This window comes from Macadamia integrifolia, chromosome 5 (assembly GCF_013358625.1).
Source record: "Macadamia integrifolia cultivar HAES 741 chromosome 5, SCU_Mint_v3, whole genome shotgun sequence".
NCBI lineage: Eukaryota > Viridiplantae > Streptophyta > Magnoliopsida > Proteales > Proteaceae > Macadamia > Macadamia integrifolia.
In genome coordinates, this window is record NC_056561.1 from 39,835,490 (window position 1) to 39,855,953 (window position 20,464).

Sequence of the window (20,464 nt, forward strand, 5' to 3'; positions counted from 1 at the left end):
AAGAAGGTAGAAGCAGGGAGAAGAAAGAAGAAAAGAAGAAGAAGGAAGAAGCAGGGAGAAGAAAGAAGAAAAGAGAAAAAAAAAAAAAAAAAAAAAAACTAATCATACGAAGAAGGAAGAAGCAGGGAGAAGAAAGAAGAAAAGAGAAACAAAATATTGCACAAATCAGAAATTTAAAATACAAACTAAAACATACCTGGAGAAGAATCGAAGGAGAAGGAGAAGCCGGAGGTTGCTGAAGGCTGTCAAAGGAGAAGGAGAAGCCGCCGGAGAAGAATCGAAGGAGGCGGCTGCCGCGGAGATCGCCAGAGATCGCCGGATGTCGCCGAAGGCTGTTGGAGGAGAAGGAGAAGTCGCCGGAGAAATGATCGTCGGACGTTGGGGCTTGGGGGTTTGCGTTTTGGAGGCAAAGTAGCAGACTGAGAGAGAATGAGAGGCACGATTTTTTTTTTTAATTTAATTTTTTTTTTATGGTAAGGGTTTTTATTTTTTATATGATTTTTGATCCAATGCATCACATGTGCATCAGACTTTATACACCTCCCAATGAGAATATGTAATTTAGAATCTTCATCAAGCAATTTTAAAATTTATTTTAAAAAAAAATTGATCCAATGCATCACATATGCATCAGACCTTATACACCTCCCAATTAGAATATGTAATTTGGAATCTTCATCAAGCAATTTTAAAATTTGTTAAAAAAAATGATCCAATGCATCACATGTGCATCAGACCTTATACACCTCCCAATTAGAATATGTAATTTGGAATCTTCATCAAGCAATTTTAAAATTTGTTTAAAAAAAAATAGTAACTGATGATCTGGTCTGGATAAGGTAAGGTGCGTCAACTCTTGCATTGCGGGATAGCATATTCCGACGTATGGTGTTATAAAGTTCTAATTCACGGTAACCTATTTTCAAATGTTTCCAGTAATTATATGATAGATTAAAGATATACGTGAATAAAAAAAATATACGACAAGAAGCATTCAGTTGTTGGTCCTGCGGATGTGATAATGTGTTTTAAAAAAAAAAAATTCGATCCAATGCATCACATGTGCATCAAAACTTATACACCTGCCAATGAGAAAATGTAATTTGGAATCTTCAGCAAAACAATAAAAATTTTTTTTTTTTTTTAAATCGCGAGTACATAAGGCGACCGCCTCATACATAAGGCGCTATAAGGCGTCGCCTTTCGCGCCTTAGTGTATAAGGCGGTCGCCTTTCACACTTCTCGTGAGTCGGCGGACTGCCTTACTACCAAAGGACCGCATCAGCGCCTAGTCGCCTTACCAGCACCTTAAAAACTATGATTGGGTCACAATGGTGTGCTGAGAGCCTGGAGGAAAACAAGGGAAGACCCAAATATTTCACAGGCAAGGATCCAAGTGGAATACTAGAGATCTTAGAGAGGGAGTCACGGACATTAGGTGAGACACCAGAAATGAAGATATTGGACTTGAGGAGGTTAATGCTGAGCCCGGATAAGGATTCAAAGGATTGGAGGGTGGACATGATGGAAGAAATAGAGAGAGGATCAGCCTTCAAGAAAATCATGATGTTGAGGAGGAGGGATTTACATTTTGGAATGGGAGAAATGAGGTGGAGATCAATGGCAGATTGGATGGATCGAGATAGGGCTTCCAAGGAGAGGGAGAAAAGCAAGGGAGAAAGGGGGCATCCTTGGCGGATGCCACGACCTGAGGGAAAGTACCTGGCTAGGCTCCCATTCACCAAAACGGGGAAACGGGGGGAGGAAATGCAAACCTGGATCCAGTGAACAAATGATGGAGGGAAGCCCATTTGAAGCAGCACATTGGAAATGAAATCCCAGCTAATAGTGTCAAAAGCTTTATGGATGTCAATCTTGAGAAGAGCTGCAGAGATATGAGACTTATGGTCAAAACCACGGGCAATCTCATGACAAAGCACAATGTTGTCAGAGATACTCCTACCGGCAATAAAGGCCGATTGATTGGGACTGACGAGGGAGTCAATGACTTTCTAGATCCTGTTGGCAAGGATTTTTGCAATGAACTTGTACAAGAGGTTGCACAAGGAAATTGGCTTGAAGTCATTCATGGAAACCGCACCTTCCTTTTTGTGGATGAGACAGAGAAAGGTATGGTTTATCCCCTCAATTTGGCTTGGATTTAGGAAGAAACTCCTCATAACATAGATGAGATTATTTCTGACTGTACTCCAGCAGGCAGAAAAGAAGCCCATGCTGAAGCCATCAGGGCCCGGCTTTTTGTTGGGCTTGTGAGAAAGAATGGCCGAGATGATTTCTTCCTCACAAGGGATGGATTGGAGAAAAGGAATAAAGTCAACAGGGGCAGACTTATTGAGGAGATTATGGGGGAGGGAGAGAAGGGGGGATTGAAGAGTCTCTGGAAATGAGAGACAGCTTTAGCCTTGATGTGATTCGGGGAGAAAAGATTTACCCCGGTGGAGGAGATAAGCATCGGGATGCAATTGGCATTGTTTCTGGCTTTAAGAGCGATGGAAATATGTCGAGTTTGAATCACCCAATTCAAGCCATTTGATTTGAGCTTTCTGGCGCAGAAAGCTTTCTTCTTGATCAAAAAGCAGGGATAAATCAGAAGTGGCTGCTTTTTCTTCCTCAGCAAGGGTTAGGTTAAGAAGATCATGCTGGATTCTAGACTGAGTAGAGTGAAGCTTGTAGCAGGCAGAAGAGACCCTAGAGGAGAGGCTCCCAAAGGTGGATGAGTTCCAGAGCTTTAAGGCGAGTTTCACACTCTTGAGTCTGGTGGCAAAAGAAAGAAGAGGGAAAGGAGAATAAGGGGTATGGTTGTGCCAAGCACTAAGGACAAGAGAATGGAAATCCGAGTGTGAGATCCACATGTCGAAGAATTTAAAAGGCTTAGGACCAAAGGAGCGGAAGGGAAGGACATGTAATGAGATGGGGCTATGGTCGAAGATCCCCGAAAGACTGAAGCTGGCATGGGAAGAAGGGAAAGAGGCAAACCAAGCTTCATTGACGAGGGCTCTGTCAAGCTTACAGGCCACACGGAGATTTCCAGATCTTCTGTTGTGCCAGGTGAGCTTGACCCCAGACCATCTGAGGTCGGTGAGGTTAAGATCATCAATGCAATCATTGAAAGAGTCAACGGCTTGGGCATCAATGGGATTACCCCCTCCTTTTCATGGCTGAACCGAATGACATTGAAATCCCCAGATATGCACCAAGATCTTGGGTCCAAGGTGTTGGCAAAAGAAATAAGGTCATTCCAAAGAGGGGACCTGAGAGAGGCCTGGTTATGGGCATAGATAATTAAGAGATAGCAGATGAATGGACCGGAATGATGGGAGATAGTGATGTGGGTGGCCTGAGCCGAGGAGGACAAGTAGGATATGGTGAGGAAAGAGGGGTCCTAGAGAATCTAGATCCTTCCATTAGGGCTATGGGGGTAGTTGGACAAGAGGGACCAATTAGGAGCGATTGACGAAGCAACACGGTTAGCATTGGCTTCAAGCCCCCTAGTCTCAAGGAGGCAATAGAGGTTGGATTGGGAGGAGCGAATTAGAGATCTGATTTCAGCTTGTTTAGCCGAAGAATTGAGACCTCAGACATTCCATATGGTCCAAGGAATCATTAAGAACCAGAAGATACGGGCATCGGATGCTTGGTTGAGCTGTGAGGGGTGGTGGGGGTGGGGAGACTAGTGGAAGGGGGAGGTCTACGGCTGTACCCAATTGCAGGAGTGGAGGTAAAAAAGGATGATGATCTGGTGTTGATGGCAGAGGTTTTGGGTTTCTGTTTTCTAGGATGCACAGTAGAGGGTTTGGTGATGGTGGTGGGAGGTGGGTTAATGGAGGGGTGGTGGTTAGGTTGGTGGAGGGCGATGATGTCATCACGAGGGGTGAACTGGGATGAAAACAGGATTGCATTGCTTACTGAGTGAAGAGGATCATTCCAGATAGTGTCGTTGCAGGTTAAAGGAATTCCAATGGGCGAAGTCCTATTGCTCTTCAAATGGGGCAGAAGATTAGTGACCATGTTAGCATCAAAGCAATGTAGCGAGGAGGGCTCAATATGGTCATCGACGTGCAGACTAGTCAGGCAGTGATGAGGTTGAATCGCCAAAGACGTATCTGAGATCGAACTTGGAGCAGTGGAGTCTTCGGAGACTTGTCGTTGGGGGAGAGCACAGATTTTGGATAGGTGAAGAGGCAGATGGGCCTTCCAAGGCCAGGTGAGAGTATTTGTCGTCGAGTTCTTCAGCAAAGGCCGTTGATGTAGCAGGTAAGGCGACCTGAAGGGTCAAAGGCAAAACTTCTGAGTTCACGGGAGGAGATGTGCCTGCAATGGGAGAGAGGGAGGTCTTTCCGGTTGACGAAGACAAGGCAAAATGAGCATGTAGATCACTGGAAACAACGATAGAAGGCCAGGCAGGCGAGCGTCAGTCGAGACCTGACCGACAGGGGGCTTCATCGGGTAAGGATGGAAGGTTAGATGGTTCAGGATGTGGGTCGGGTTGAGGGTGAGGGAAGAAAGGTTGGTTTAATGGGTCGAGTTGGGGGTTATTGGTGATTAAGTTGGATGGGTCAGGTTGGGGATTAGGATTGCTGGGTTTTTTTAGCGGGTGGGTTGGGTTATATAGGTTGCCTGGATAAAGAGGGTGGTCCGAAGGATATTTTGAAAATTGGTTAAGCATTTTGACTAGTATAAACTGATTTAAAGGGATGAAATCCGGTTTAATATTGGACCGGAGGAGTTAGGTCAAGGTAGGTTGAATAAAAGGAGAAGAATGAGGATTATAACGTTCTACCAACGAGGAAGAAGAAGGCACTGAGGGTTCAGAAGCAAGGAGAGGCAGCAGAGGCGGAAGGGCAGGCTTGGGGATAAGCACGTGGTCAGCCAAGATGTTCGACCGTTCTATCCGGCTACCAGAGATCTAAGATTCCAGACGTGGAAGAGATTGCAATATGGCCATGTCAGGTTCTGACGGTTCTAGAACCGAGAATGGATTGTACCCAGCGTGTAAAGCTTCCGTCGAGGGACCAGGGGTCCTGGCAATGTCAATCATCGGCGGCAAAGTGTTGGGCAAAGGAGATGAACCAGTTTCCATCACCGGCGTGTTTCAATTTTTTCGGTTTTTTTCCTGTTTCTGCTGACGACATGTTCTCTAGAAGATTCCGGCTGGGAGAGGGAAATCGACGGAGCTTCATTTGTCGGCACATTCTGGTTGCAATGGCTAGAAGGGCAGCGGCTGTGAATTTCATGCAAAGGGACGTTTTGTGCCCAAAGCATTTACAATGAGAGCATGCGGGGGGGATCCATTCATATGAGACTTGATTGAATGAAAAACCCTCTCCGTCCGTCACAATAACAGAAGATGGGAGTTCGGATCCAGCTTGGACTTCAATGCAAAGTCTTGCAAACGATAGCTTGTCCATAATTTTTGTTCTCTTGTTGGAATACAATGGTTTTCCAATAAGAGAGCTGATTATGCTAAGCCTCTTGATACACCAGAAATGGAGAGGGAGGTTGGGAAAGGAGACCCACAAAGGAATGGAGGAGTGCTCAGATTTGCAGAACGAAGATTGGGCATCCCACTGTCTCACAAATAATGGTTTCTTTCCAACATACCAGGGTACTCAGTCTAAGACGAAAGCCTTGTCCAATTCATCGTCGAAGTTAAAGACGAAGGTTCCATTATCCAACATGTAGATAGCCACAGAACACGCCGGTTTCCATTGTTTTAGCGATGAAGCTTTGGCCAAGGAGAAAGGGGGCCTACTTAAAAGAAAGGTACCTATGATGCAATTCTTCCACCTAAGGATCTCAGAATCCAGGAGGCCAAGAGGGCAAAGACCGACAAGGGAGGAATCTTGGATGGCCAGAGGGTGAAAGTATAAGGTGTGGCCTAATGATGGATGGTTGGAGAAAAGGGGGTCGTTGGAGGAGGTGGGGGAGATGACTACTGAGGCATATGAGCGGTTGACAGGAGAAGGCATCGGCTGGGGAGAAGGAGAGGCTAGCAAGGGGTCTGGAAGGGAGAGTAGGCAGGTCTCAGGTGGGAGGGAGTTGCCGGCAGCAGAGGCTGCCAGAGGGGAAGGGGTTACGGCATAGGTTTCATCTCAGGGAAGGGGTTGACTGTTTTTTTTCAGGCCATGACTTTATTATCCTTAGCCATGCGATTAAAGTCATAGGACTTGTCTTCTTTGCTTATCTCCTCATATCCTTTAACTTTATTTTGTTCCCTATAGATCCCTACTCTTAATTTTTATTACCAATCGTATCCCTCTTCTAGTCTTGGTTAGTATCCGTTAAATACCTTTCAATTACAATTCTGCAATCCTCCTATAAATTCCATTTATTTACCGTTTTTCCACTCCTTTTTTATTTGAGCCTTCTATTATTTGGGTGGGCCCTTGCCATGGATTTCTTTATGTTTAGGTTTGAGAATGATTTGAATTTTCAGTCATGACAGAGGTCTTTCTTATTTATAAGAAGATTACAATCAAACAAATAAGGAAAGTAGGGTAACACTAAGTGTCCCCATCAACAAGACTTTCTACGGTAATTAGTAACTAAGCAAGGTAAATAATAAACTAACTATGGTCATCTTAACACTCCCCCTCAAATTGGTCCAAATATATTGTACATGCCTAACTTGGAGACAAGAGGATGAAACACCTTACGAAGAACAACCTTGGTAAATACATTAGCTAACTGATTCTCAATACTAACAAAGGGTATATAAATCATCCCTTGTTCGAGCTTCTCTTTGATGAAGTGTCTCAATCTCAATATGCTTGGTCCTATCATGCTGAATAGGGTTGTGAGCAATACTGATGGCTGCCTTGTTATCAAACAATACAGTTGCATAGGGCCTTCAACAGCAACAAGAGGCTCTTAAGCCAAATCGGCTCACAAATCCCTTGGGCCATTGCACGATACTTAGCTTCAGCAGTGGACCGAGACACAACGGATTGTTTCTTACTACGCCATGCAACGAGATTACTTCCAAGGAAAGAACAATACCATATGTAGACCTCCGATCATCAATAGATCCAGCCCAATCAACATCAGTAAAGGCTTTGATCTTCAAGTGCCCCTTATTAAAATAGAGAATACACTTCCCAAGAGCAGATTTCAAGTACCTTAAAATCCGATACAAAACATCAAGATGAAGTGTCCTGGAATCATGAAGGAAACATGTAACAATTCCCACAGCATAGGCAATATCAAGCCTAGTGTGGGATAGATAGATCAGTTGGCCAATGAGTCTGAGATACTGTTCTTACTGCACTCTCAACTGATGATTAACCTCCATAGGGGCATCCACAGACTTGCACCCAAGCATTCTTGTCTCACTAAGGAGATCCAAAACATACTTTCTCTTGAAAATGAAGATACCTCTATTGGATCTAACAACTTTAATCCCAAGGAAATACCGAAGAGGCCCTAGGTCCTTAGTCTCAAACTTTGCTACAATAAGGCCTTAAGATTGGAGATCTCATCATCATTATTACCAGTAATCACAATATCAACATGGATAATCAAAGCAGTAACCTGGTTACCTTTCCCCTTGGTGAATAGGGTGCGATCCGCTTGACTCTGTCTATATCCAAAGTTTATCATAGCTTTCATGAGCCAGCCAAACCATGCCCTAGGAGACTATTTAAGTCCATATAGTGACTTCTTCGACTTGCAGACACGTCCAGCAGTGGAGGGAGATGCGAAGCCAGGGGAACATCCATATAGATTTCCTCGTCAAGGTCTCCATTGAGAAACGCATTCTTGACATCCAACTATTGAAGATTCCACCCCAAATTGCAGCAAGAGATAGCAATGCCCTAATAGAATTCATCTTTGCTACCGGGGCTAAGATCTTTTGGTAATCAATCCCATAGGTTTGGATGAAGACTTTGGCCACTAAGTGTGCCTTGTATCGCTCAACTGCCCCATCAGTCTTTTGCTTCACTGTGAACCCCCACTTGCACCCAACTAATTTCTTTCCTGGAGGAGGAAGAACAAGTTCTCAGGTACCATTTTTGTCTAGTGCCAGCATTTTCTTAACCATTGCAGCCTTCCACTTCTAATCATTTATGGATTCCTTCCAACCCTATGGAATAGACACAGAAGACAACGAAGAAACAAAGGTCCTATCGGAGGGAGATAAAGATGCATAAGAAACAAAGTGGGAAATGGGATGCTAGGTACAAGAACGAACTTCCTTTCGAACAGCAATAGGAAGATCGTCCACTATGGCAGCAATGGGTAAAATATCAACTATGGGAGAAATATTACCTGATATTGACGAATATGATAGAGGTGCTTCAAAAGGGTACGGTTGGTCACCAATGTCATCTTGTTCCTTGGACCTCCGAGTGTAAGTAATCACATCTCTTACAGGCTAATCTGGTGGCTCCCCTTGAACAGGAGACATATCCTGAATAGGAAACATATCAATAACAAAAGGAGTCTCTTCCTCAAGACTCTTCTTGAAGAGGTGGCATGAAATACGCCTCAAACTCATGAAAGTGACATCCATGATTACATACAAGGGTGAGTAGGAGGGTGATAACACATATACCCCTTTTGGGAGGTCGAGTAACCTAAAAAGACACCTTAGAGCACGTGGATCAAGTTTGGACCGAGAAGGAGAGGAATTATAGGCAAAACAAACACATCCAAAGACCCGTGGAGGAAGATTGGAAGCCATGGTGGGATCAAGGAGAAAAGAAATAAGAGGCTTAAAATTAAGCACTCTAGAGGGATCCCGATTAATAAGGTCGGCGGAAAGAGAACAACATCGGCCCCGAGGTATTTAGGGACACCAGTAGCAAACATAAGAGCCCAAGCGAAGTCAAGGAGATGACGATTCTTGCTCTCGAGAATCCCATTTTGTTTAGGTGTCTAAACACAAGAAGTCTGGGAGAGAATGCCATAAACCATGATAGTCAAGGTATTACTGAAAAACACTATGATATACTTAGTGCCATTATCACTATGAAGTACCCTTACAGTGACATTATTAGTGCCATTATCACTATAAAGTACCCTTACAGTGACATTAAACTGGGTATGAATAGCATGGAAAGACTAAAAACAAGAGAAGGCTTCAGACTTATCATGCAAGAGATATACCCATGTCAGACGGGTACAATTATCAGTAAAACTAATAAACCAACGAAGCCATTCCTATCAATTGTCCTAGAAGGACCCCACAAATTGGATTGAATATTTGAAAAAGGAACATTACTTTTATTATCAATAGGGAAGTAAGAGATTCGTGTATGTTTAGCAAACAGATCCTGAGAGGCAATGAGTAGAGAAAGTTGTCAAAACGGAGAGTATGCACCACCACAGGAGGAGGCACAACCGGAGGAGAATCTAAGTAGTAGTGCCCATCACGGGGCCCGACCATACCCAATCGTTGCACCTATCACCAGATCCTGAAAGAGGCAATGAGTAGAGAACTAGTGAATAGAATAATTCAACTCTATAGTTAAATGGTAAATGGAAAGAAAGTTAGCACATAATTTAGGGACATGTAAAACAGATGGAAGAGAATTAGTGTGGGGACAGGAAACAAAACCTTTACCAAAGATAGGGGACAAGGAACCATCAGCCACACGGACCTTATCCCAACTATAACAAGGAGTACAAGTATGACAGACCTCAAAGCTACTTGTCATGTGATCGGTAGTACCTGAAGCAAGTAACCATAAGGGAGAAGTAGAGGAAGAAACAACGAAACTACTTGATTGAGTAAGATTGGACACGAGAGGGGGGTAGGTGGAGTGCCTAACTGTGTCATTAGTTTCTTGAGGGCAGCCATTTGATCCGAAGAGAACGATGTAGTCATAGGGTCACTGTCAACAGTTTTAGACAGATGGGCCTGGGGGCCTTGTTTTCCAGGTTTGCTATTACGCCCACCCTTGGGACGACCATGGAGCTTTCAACAAGTTACCCTAGTATGGCGAGGGTGACCATAATAATCACACTGAATAGCCTCATGAGGAAGGGTAGGCCCTTAGGGGAGGTTTCAGTAGTTGGAGTAGCCAAGAATGCAGACCGAATAGGAACTGGGGGGGGCATCATAGAAGAGCAATGGTGATCCTCAGACAGAACCAAGTTATATGCCTGGAGAAGAGTTGAACAAGTGTCACGACCTTGAATTTGCACCCTAGCCTGATCTTACTCAGGATTGAGACCAGTCAGAAAGTCATAACTCATTCCATTGCACACTTCTTCTGAAAAGGACCAGGGTTAGTAGGACATACCATAGGGACTGGGAGATAGAAATCTAGTTGTTGCCACAAAAGTGCATAAGGTGGAATAATAGGTAGCAAGAGAACCCTTTCTGAGTGGTGGAATGAACATTATGGCGGATCTCATAGATTTGAGCATAGTTCCCTCCCTGATAATAGGTTTGTCTGACTGAATCCCATAGGTCCTTAGCAGAGTTGAACAAGACAAAGCTAGGGCTGATAGCAAGCTCCATAGAATTGATCAGGAATGACATGACAATGGCATCATTGGTTGACTAGATGTTAGTGGCAACAGGATCCCTGGGTTGGCTAGTCTCTCCAATGAGAAGACAAGAGAAGTTCCCACGGATTGTAAGCAAGCAGGCACAAGACTACATGAGGTAGTTCTGACCATTAAACTTGATGGGTCCAAGTGAAGAGGGGACCAATTGCTTGAACAGCGTCCATCAGAGACATCAGAGGAGACAACAACGCTCTTGGCGCATCACTCACTATAGTCATGGCTCAGAAGAGAAGTACACGTTGAGGGAAGTGCATGGCAGCAACACGATAGCGCTAGGGGCCCTACCTAATGGCGGCGTAGAGAGTAGTGGCAGCTCTGGGGTGCTAGAGGGCAGCGGAGCAGAGAGTAGAGGGGCAGCAGCGTAGAGACTAGAGGAGGCGCAGTGACGGAAGGAGGTGTGCTAGGGAGGCCTGCTTAAGGTTAAGGTTGCATGAAACTTTACCATGCTGGACTAGGAGGCGAGGGCCCCCACAGATGGAGAAGAAAACCAAAAAAAAAAAAGGAATTTAGGGTTTTTGGCTCTAATACCAAGTTGAGAACCAAAGGTTTGAGAATAATTTGACTTGTCAGTAATGACAGAGGTCTTTCTTATTTATAAGAATATTACAATCAGACAGATAAGGAAAGTAAGGTAACGTTGATTAAGCGTCCCTATCAACAAGACTTACTATAGTCATTAGTAACTAACCCAAGGTAAATAGTAAACCATAGTATCTCAACAGTAGCCACGGGATGAACCAAATGAGTCAACACAAGAGGAAGACCACTCAAATGTGGAACAACTAATAATGGCAACGGAAAATGAGGAGATTGTGGATCAAGTAACGACAGAAGCCAGAGCAGTGAAAGCCATTTCCTATCATGAGTTCGTTCTCCCCCACGATTTTTCAGCCATGGATGCAACCACAAAGCTTTATATTTTAGATTTTCTTCAAGTCACAATCAAGGAGTTGATAGCCCATCTTCGTGTTGTTTTTACTTCTACCATTTTACAAAACTCGTGGGTGAGTTTTTCTCAACACCGAAGGAATTGATACAAGTGCAGTACTTCGGACCGACCTAAACTGGTTTGGGAACCTAGACTGAGAATTGGGTCCAATTTGGGTCCTTTTGGTTCAGAAGGATATTTAATATATTTTACTTTTATGGTCTATCTTGTAATTTGGTCCATTAAGAGTTCAGTTATTTTATAATTTCATTTTATTGTTGTTGATAGAGTCATAGGTTGAGTTATATTATTATTCAAGTTCTATTTCAATTTTAGAGTTACGTTAGGAGTCTTTTATTTTCATCCTTAGTTATCAAGGCGAGAAGGCGACCAAGGTGATGGAGGATGGTCAATAATCAAGGTGACACTAGCAATGCATTGTCGCCTAGGTGACCAAGGCGCCAGTCCATGCTGAACCGCCTTATCGCCTAGGATGCCTTGATAACTATTTTTTGTCTTTAAAATAACAGCTTGTAACCGAGAAAGGCAGATTTGGAAGAGTGAATTGAGTGGAGTGCTTGTGCAAGCTTCCTCCCCCCGCCCCTTTCTTCTTCTTCAATTCACTCTCCTCTGCAGCACTCTGATACTCTTCTCAGTATTCTTCCCACCTCCTAACCGGCCCTCCACCAGAGGGTGCATTCCAGTATATGAGAGGTTGTTTGATTGGGTTAGTCACTGGATTTTGATGTGCTTAATCCAGAAAATGTCCCATCTACCCCACAGTTAAAATATTTGTCATCCCTCCACGCATCACAACTAGGTTTGTCGCTGAGGAACTTCTTTTGGCATGGGTTGTGCTAGGAAACTTTTTCCAATTGGCAAATGTTACATTTTTCTTGAGCTAATTGTTATATTGTAAATGGTAAATAGTACACTGTTCAGAAAAGAAAAACTGTAAATAATCTGTAGAATTAAAAGTTTTGGTATATGCTATTGAAATAAAATCTTGTGTTGCATCCTAATAAGAAAGTATGGTGCAAGTAGTTTGAGAACCAGAGTATGTGAAGACTAATTAACATGAAGGCTATTTATTATGCGAGGGAAGGATTGTGTTGCTGTCACCGATATTGCTTTAGACAATGTTTGTATTATTTTCCCATGTAAAGGAGGTTCTACATGATTTCATTTTATTTCCTTCTATAAAATCCTAAATTGTTGTGTTGGCAGGGTCCTTGCAGATGGTCATATTCCATGGGCGTGTGAGGCATTCTCAAGACTGCATGGACTGGACCTCATCCAAGCCCCTGCCCTTATTTGGTAGCACTATTCTTTCATTTTAATAATAAATTATGTGGTGCAAACAGTAGCAGCAATCCATAGTGTCATGCATATATATCACAGTTTATAGAAATTTTCAAAATCAGGCGTAGCCGCGTAGATGCATGGATTGAATTTATGACTTACACCTGGAAACAGCTGGTCACTAAAGACATTTGCATTTAATCATGACTTTACAAAATAAAACATGTATTCCTCGTTTTGCAACATGACTGATCTATTAATCAATTTCGGTACTTTTGTAGATAACATGTTCTTTTTAGAGGATATTAGGATGTTCCTCACTTCTAGGGAAAATCTTCAGTGACAGTGGCATTTTCTTTCTCATAGGATGTACATGAACCATAAGTGGATAAATGGTATCCTGTGCTATAACTAATGAATAGATTATCATTTTTCTGGAAATAGAACCATTTTTTTTAATTGAATAATGGAAATTATGCCCTTGTTTCACATGTTCTGAATGCACAAGGAACAAAAGGCTGCTAATATGCATAGCAATAGCACACAAGTGATAAGTCACTCCAGATATATGGATGAAAGAATGATGAAAAATGTTGTTTCTGGGGATCTGTTTCTGCATCCTAACAGAAATGATATGACTTGTTTGGTGTTCTTGGTGAATAAGAAACTATGGTAGTTGAGAGACTAGGATCCTTTCCTCGTCATATTCAATTTATACAAGGAAAAGAACTATGGGTTTTCCCTTCTTAACCCCTAGTACATGTAGATATACTTTTTCTTTTTTTTAGTGGTTTTTGATATTCTCACATGGTAATTTAACAGTTAATACAACCTTACTTGAACAGGATCTGTTCTATTTGCTCATACCTCTGTATCCTTGAGTTTAAAGGAGACAGGAACCTAAGTCTGGTTGATGAGACATGGCCGTGCGACCAGAGCGTGATTAACAGCCCTGATGAGACTCATTTGGGAACCATCAAGCAGTAGAGGATCGTTCTGGTTGTTGGTTCCAACCTTGGGGTGGTCGCACGGTTGTCTGACAGACTCAATAAACCCTTTTTTTTTTGTTTTTTTTACAAGATTACTGCTCTTGAAGCAGCTCAATGGCAAGTGGGAAGGAAACCAATCTTCCTTTGCCAATGGGACAAATACTCCATCGTATGCAAAGTCGGCCTCCAATCCATTCCCATTTGGGTTGCTCTTCCAAGCCTTCCACTCCATTTCTGGTGTGCTAAGGGTTTGAGCATCGTTGGATCAGTTATTGGGAAGCCTTTATACTCCGATTATACTATCATAGAACGAAGGTGATGGACCGAATTGCCTATGCTAGAATATGCATTGAGATCACTGCTGAAATCATTCCCCCCTCCTTTGTCACCATCTTTGACGAAGGAAATTCCTTCAACCAGGTTGTTCGTTATGAGTGGCTGCCGCCACAATGTACAATCTGCAAGCTATTTGGTCACCATACAAGACTATGCACTCCCACAGCTTCTGAAGGCATCCTCTCAAAAGACCCTGCCGCCTCAAAAGCACCCGCAGATGTTGATCCCTCCATCTCTAGGGCAAGATCCCCCTCTCAAAATACTAGCGGACTCAGAAGAAATCCTCGCAATCACCTTCACCAAAACCGTAGCCCATGGCCCTCCCAAAACCCTCCGATGATGCTTCTCCTACTCGTCATGCTTCATCCATCGGTCCTTCAGACTTCTTCTAGAGATTGCTGGTCACAACAGGTATTCTATGCTTTCGGCTTCCTCTGACTTTGATAATGAGTCTGCAAACTTGTCCCCTCGATCCTTCAGCTTTATGCCTTTTCGAGATGCCTCTGCTACTGTCGCAGCTGATATACCCGCCTCGTTCTGACTCCATCCCTTGTATGCTTTTTGGCGCAAGCACTCCCCACCTCTCTGGATCTCTTCAACACACTACCGCCATCACCACTGAAACAATCCTCTCCACCCTTTTTCTCCTCGCACTTCTCCCATTCTCCCTTTACCCCGTTTGAGGGCCGCACCATCTCATCTGTCTTTAACTCCTTAGCCCTCCATCTGTCTCTAACTCCTTAGCCCTCCATCTGTCTCTAACTCCTTAGCCCTCCATATGTGATCCAACTCAAATCCGACCAACCCTTGTCCAACTCGAACCAATCGGACCACCTTATTCTCGACCCATCCATCTTCTCTTCAGACCACCACCAACTCATCCACTTGCTTCATCACTCCCTCTCCTCTAGATCCAACCCAATACCCGAACCCCCTTCACCCGCTTGTTCTGTGGGAAATTGGGATTTCTTTCCCATTCGCTTTCCTCTCTAGTCCCCTTTGCTTCGTCATGACCTGGCTCCCATGTCGCCTGCCTTTTGATGGTTGCCATCCCGCTCATCCCTATTGCCACTTCGGCGCTTGGGACTCTGCAACCCTTGTTCATTGCTGATCTCTACTCTGTGCAGACCCATCCTACGTCCATTCCCATTGCCACTGTCGTCGCCTCCGATAATGTTCTTAGATCCGTAAAGACCCATCTTGTGCAACACACCTTTGTTATTGTTGTTGCCACCCTGCCGGTGCAATCCACCTTTACTATTGTCGCTACTGATCTGCCACCTGTTGAAGTCATTGCCTCTGTCACCCTGCCTCGCACACTGACCCCCTCTACTGCAGTCCTTGAAGATGCTCTCAGGTTCGCGCAAGCCCTTCCTGCGCAACTCTCCTCTGTTGCTGCCAATGCCTCTCCTGCCGATGAAGCCATTGCTGCTGTCGTCTGCCTCCTGCCGCAGCCTTCGAGTGCCTTGAGTCCTCGCAGGCGTGTCCTGCGACCTTCTCTGGTCTTGGCCATATCTCAAGCTCTATGGATGCCTCTCTTCCCATAAGCTTGAAGGCCTTGCCTACTAAAAGCACAAAATCCTCCCTGTCCAAGACCAAAAACAGCTCACCAACACTTCCGCACGTCATCCATTCAAAAGAACTCATGTACATCCCAACCATCTCTCAAAGAACACAGCCGTTAGTTAGAAGAGAAAATCTGCCACTGGCCCCTCGAACTCTCAATAGCTTTTGCCGCATCCCCCCTCCCCCTCAATGACTCTAGACAGTTTGGAATGTTTTGGGCTTGAATTCCTCGGCTAAACATGATACCATGTGGTCCCGCATTCTCTCCTCCTATTCCGATGTCTCTTGGAAACCAGAGTCCTTGAGCCTTGCCTCTTGCATAGCAAAGGCCATTGCCCCTTCCTGATCATTCATTTCCAACTATGCCCATAGCCCAAATGGCTGCATTTGGCTTCTTTGGAATTCTCTAAAGCTGTCTATCACCAACATTTCCTCCGCCCCCCAATCCATTCACCTTTCCATCTCTGGTCCTTCCAGAGCTAACAACTGTTTCTTCTCTGCCATTTATGCCCTTAATCGGGCCCTTGAGAGGCTCTCCCTTCCGACTAAACTTTGTTCCTTCACCCCCATTGTGGGTTTGCTTCCCTAGGGGCTCGTGGGTGACTTCAATGTGGTTCGATTCAGCCATAAAAAGATCGGGGGTGATGCCATTGACCTCAGTTTTGTTGAATCTTTCAATGACTGCATTGATGACATTGGCATGAACGATTTGGGATGGTCCGGTTCTAAGCTTACTTGGCACAACCGCCAATGCGGTCCCGATAGAGTTGCATGCAAACTTAAATGGGCCCTTGTCAACTAAGCTTGGCTAAATATGTATCCCTCTTCCCATAACATCTTTGATCTTCCTGATATCTTCGATCATAGCCTTATCTCCCTCCACATTCGTCCCCTCATCTCCTTCGGTCCCAAGCCCTTCAATTTCTTTTGCATATGTTCTTCCCACCAAGACTTCCTTCCCATTGTCAACCAAGATTGGTCCATCCTTGCACAAGCATTCCCCCCCCCCCCCAATTGTTTTGCCAAGAAGCTTAAAAATGTCAAGGTAGCCTTGAAGAACTGGAACTACTCTTCCTTCGGTAAGATTTCTTCTAGGGTCTCTTCTTGCAAAGATAAGCTCAACTCCATTCAATCCAAGCTCCCATCTGATCTCCCTAATATTGCCCTCGTAGAGGAAGAAAAATCGCTTTCCATTGAGCTCTCCAAACTTTTTTCCCAAAAAGAGAGTTTTCTTTGGCAGAAGTACTGAATCAAGTGGCTTGAATTTGGCGATTCCAACTTGGCTTTCTTCCACCGTTCGCTGAAAGCCAGATATAATTCCAACTCCATTCAATCAGCTACTTGCCTCTCATCATGATGGCTCCACTCTCCTCAATTCAGAGGACATCAAAGCTGAAGTTGTCTCCAAACCTCCGAGTTGTTTCAGCCAAACCATCCCTCCTCTCTTGATCCTTTCCCCCATAATCTTCTCAACAAATTCATCCCCTCCCACCCTCATCCTTCCCTCCATTCCATCCCCTCGGATGAGGTCATTGCTATCAACCTCTCCTACAAAGCCAACAAAGCTCTGGATCCCGGCGGATTCAGCGTGGGTATCTTCTCTTCCTGTTGGGATAATTGGGGCCGATCTTGTTAATGCCATTCATAGCTTCTTCCTTGGCCCTTATCAAATCAAAGGAATCAATCACACCTTCCTCTACCTCATTTTGAAGATTACCGAGCCATGTCAGACTTCAGACCTATCTCCCTGTGCAACCTCCTCTACAAATTTGTTGCCAAAATTCTTGCCAATAGACTTCATACTATGATTAATTCCTTAGTCAACCCTAACCAACCCGCATTTATTGCTAGAAGAAGTATTGCCAACAATATTATCCTTCGCCATGAAATTGGTCGTGTGTTTGATCAGAAATCCCATTCCTCTGCCGCTTTCCTTAAGATTGACATCTACAAAGCTACTCCATCAAGTGGAATTTCATCTCCACAGTCCTGCTCCAAATGTCCTTCTCCCCCTGCTTTTGTTCATTGGATTCACTCTTACGTCTCCTCTACCTGCTTATTTGTCCTTGTCAATGGTACTATTGCGGGCGACTTTGGCTCTTCTGTTGGCATCCAACAAGGCTGCCCTCTTTCCCCCTTTCTCTTCTCCCTTGCCCTTGAAGATCCATTCAATCTTCTACAAATCTTCGTATTATCTCTCCTATTCCCAAAGGCGAACCCCTTCTTCTCACTCACTTAGCTTTTGTTGATGACCTTATGATCTTTTCTAGAGCCAATCCCCTTTCCATCTCCTCCATCATGTCCTCCCTTCATCTCTTTGAGCATCTCTCGGGCCTCTATATCAATCTCCACAAATCCCACCTCTTTCTCTTCGAGGTTTCCGAGACTTCTAAATCCCATCTCCTTCAGCTTATGGGGCTTCTCACTGGGTTCCCTCCCAGTCAAATATATGGGATTGCCTCTTATTACTACCCGTCTCATCGCCCACCACTACACCCCATGCTTGATCTCATTAGGAAAAGACTCCAAATCTGGACATTGTTTTCTAGCTCCCCTATCCTACCGGTAAGTTTAGCTATGCCTCTACTTGGAATCTTATCTGATCCTCTAGCCCTACTGTCCCTTAGCATAAAATCATCTGATTTAAAGGCACGGCAATGTAACATTGTATTGAGTATGTTTGTTGGGTTTACAAGTGCAGCGTGGGTTCTCGTCAACTCTCACACACTGGGATCTCGTAGCTCTTTCTCCCCATCCCCCAAATCTCTTGCTTTTGAAATTTCATTCCCCTTCCCCATCATCGCAAGTGCGGCGAGCCATCCCCCAACCATATCACCAAAAGCATAAAAAATATAAATATAGGGCAAGAGAATGCCACCCTGTTGGCGCTGGTACAAGTCAATGCTTAGGCCAAAGGGAGGGCGCACGGGAGCATCTTCAACATAGGGGCATCCCGGTCTTTCTGCACCCTCTGTGTCTAGTCGTGTACCCTTGCCAGCGGGTAGTGTTCTTTCTTATATATCCTTTGGAAACTTGTTTGCTGCCTGTGATTCCCCAATGGTGTTGCAGCAAACCTTCTCCCTAGTGCCATAGTTGTAGCATCATCTTCTTGAAGAAACCCATACCATACATCTATCCGAGCAACAATCGGCCTTCCTCTAGATTCTCGTTGTGCTCTCTCCCGATCACCTAACTGAAATAACCTAGAGGGGGGTGTATAGGTTATACTAGTGGAAATTTTAATTCTTTTCGATGTATAGGTCCCAAGTGTGATTGCAAATTAAAAACGATTCAAAGTAAGTAAAATAGGCACAATCACACGACGCAAGATTTATAGTGGTTCGACTCAATCCGAGTCTAGTCCACACCCTACAAGAATCCTCTTGTAAGATATTCCACTAGTTCTCCCTTTCAGTACGGTAGGTAGGGAAGAAAACCTTTACAATCTTTTTATGGATAAGAGTATCCTTACAAATCCCCTTTATAGGCAGAGAGGCACCTTTACAATCTCCTTTAAGGTAAAGAGGCACCTTACACTCTTTTAAGGATAAGAGGATCCTTACAATCCTAAGTACAGTCTAGAATTGTAAAAACATAAATAAATATGGAGTAGTGGAATAAGAGGAATACCTCATGTGATGCAAATGATGAGAATGAGAGATGAATGATGCACCTTTAGTAAAGTCCTCTCTTATGGCTTTGACTTGCACAGGAGAGAGTGGAGGACTTGATTGAGACTTGAGCCTTTTGTTGGGATTAAAATAATCGAACAACTCAAATAGGATAGAATAATCTTAGCAACTCTTGAATGCTTACAAAGATGCTCTTAATGCTCTTCTTAATTATATTTAATTAAGAGCAGCTTTGGGTATTTATAGGTGAGCTTAGTGAAGCATTTTAGGCAGGAAATCAGGCTCTAACGGTCGTATTTTGGGACCACCGGTCGACCGGAAAGAGCCATTGAAGCTTTTCCAGGGAGGCACCGGTCGATCGGGACTTTCTACCGATCGACCGGCTATGGTCTCGGACAGATCCGGTCGACCGGCACTTTTATCCGGTCGACCACCAGCTTGACAGATTCTGTTATGACAGAATTTTGTCATACTGACCTGTCGATGCTTTGACCATAACTTTTTGGTCCGACCTCAGATTAATCCGAGACTAGTTGTGCTGGAATCGTGACTCGATTTCCTACAACATTTACAAAAGGTCCATTTCCTGATATTAACTCTAAGGTTACCCAAAATGCCCTTGAGTCAGGTCAAACTGTTTGCACAGAGATTTGCTAGAGTACTCTACCACCTAAGGTCATTCTAGTATGATGCATGAGGTGCGTGCATATGCAATGTATGTACAGATTACAAAATATATTCTCTATCCTATGGTCTTCATCTTGGGTCTTGATGTCTTCACCATCTTGAGTCTTGATGTCTTCATCTTCTTGAGTCTTAATTGTCTTTATCATCTTGGGTCTTGATGTCTTCATCTTCTCGAGTCTTGGTTGTCTTTATCATCTTGGATCTTGAATGCATTTAAGCTTATGATCTTGGATCTTGAATGCCTTTAAGCTTTAAGGTCATGTCTATATGAATTCAAACCTTGATGTCTTGATTCGACCCTTCTAGGTGTTTCTTCAAACTAATTATCCTTTCTTCATGCTAATCACATTTTATCAAACCAAGTTAAAGACGTATGTTTGTTTTTTAACACCAAAATATAGTAAGGAGTGTGGACATGTTTCCTAACAATCTCCCCCTTTTTGGTGATGACAAACAAACACGAGCAATATATCCAAATGATAGTA

General features: G+C 43.8%; 1 protein-coding gene and 1 non-coding gene across 5 annotated transcripts in view; both read left to right on the forward strand.

Annotated features, from left to right (window-relative positions):
• The window catches only part of LOC122078974 (polycomb group protein EMF2B-like), a 114,005-nt gene that overhangs the window by 82,238 nt on the left and 11,303 nt on the right, over positions 1–20,464 (forward strand). For all 4 annotated transcript variants that reach the window (XM_042645179.1, XM_042645181.1, XM_042645182.1 and 1 more), the window contains one exon: positions 12,695–12,784. In XM_042645179.1, coding sequence (XP_042501113.1) covers positions 12,695–12,784 — 90 coding nt within the window. The remainder of the gene's footprint in view (positions 1–12,694; positions 12,785–20,464) is intronic.
• Positions 13,597–13,815, forward strand: LOC122080500. Its single transcript, XR_006140792.1, has one exon. It is a non-coding gene; the product is annotated as a small nucleolar RNA U3 (small nucleolar RNA).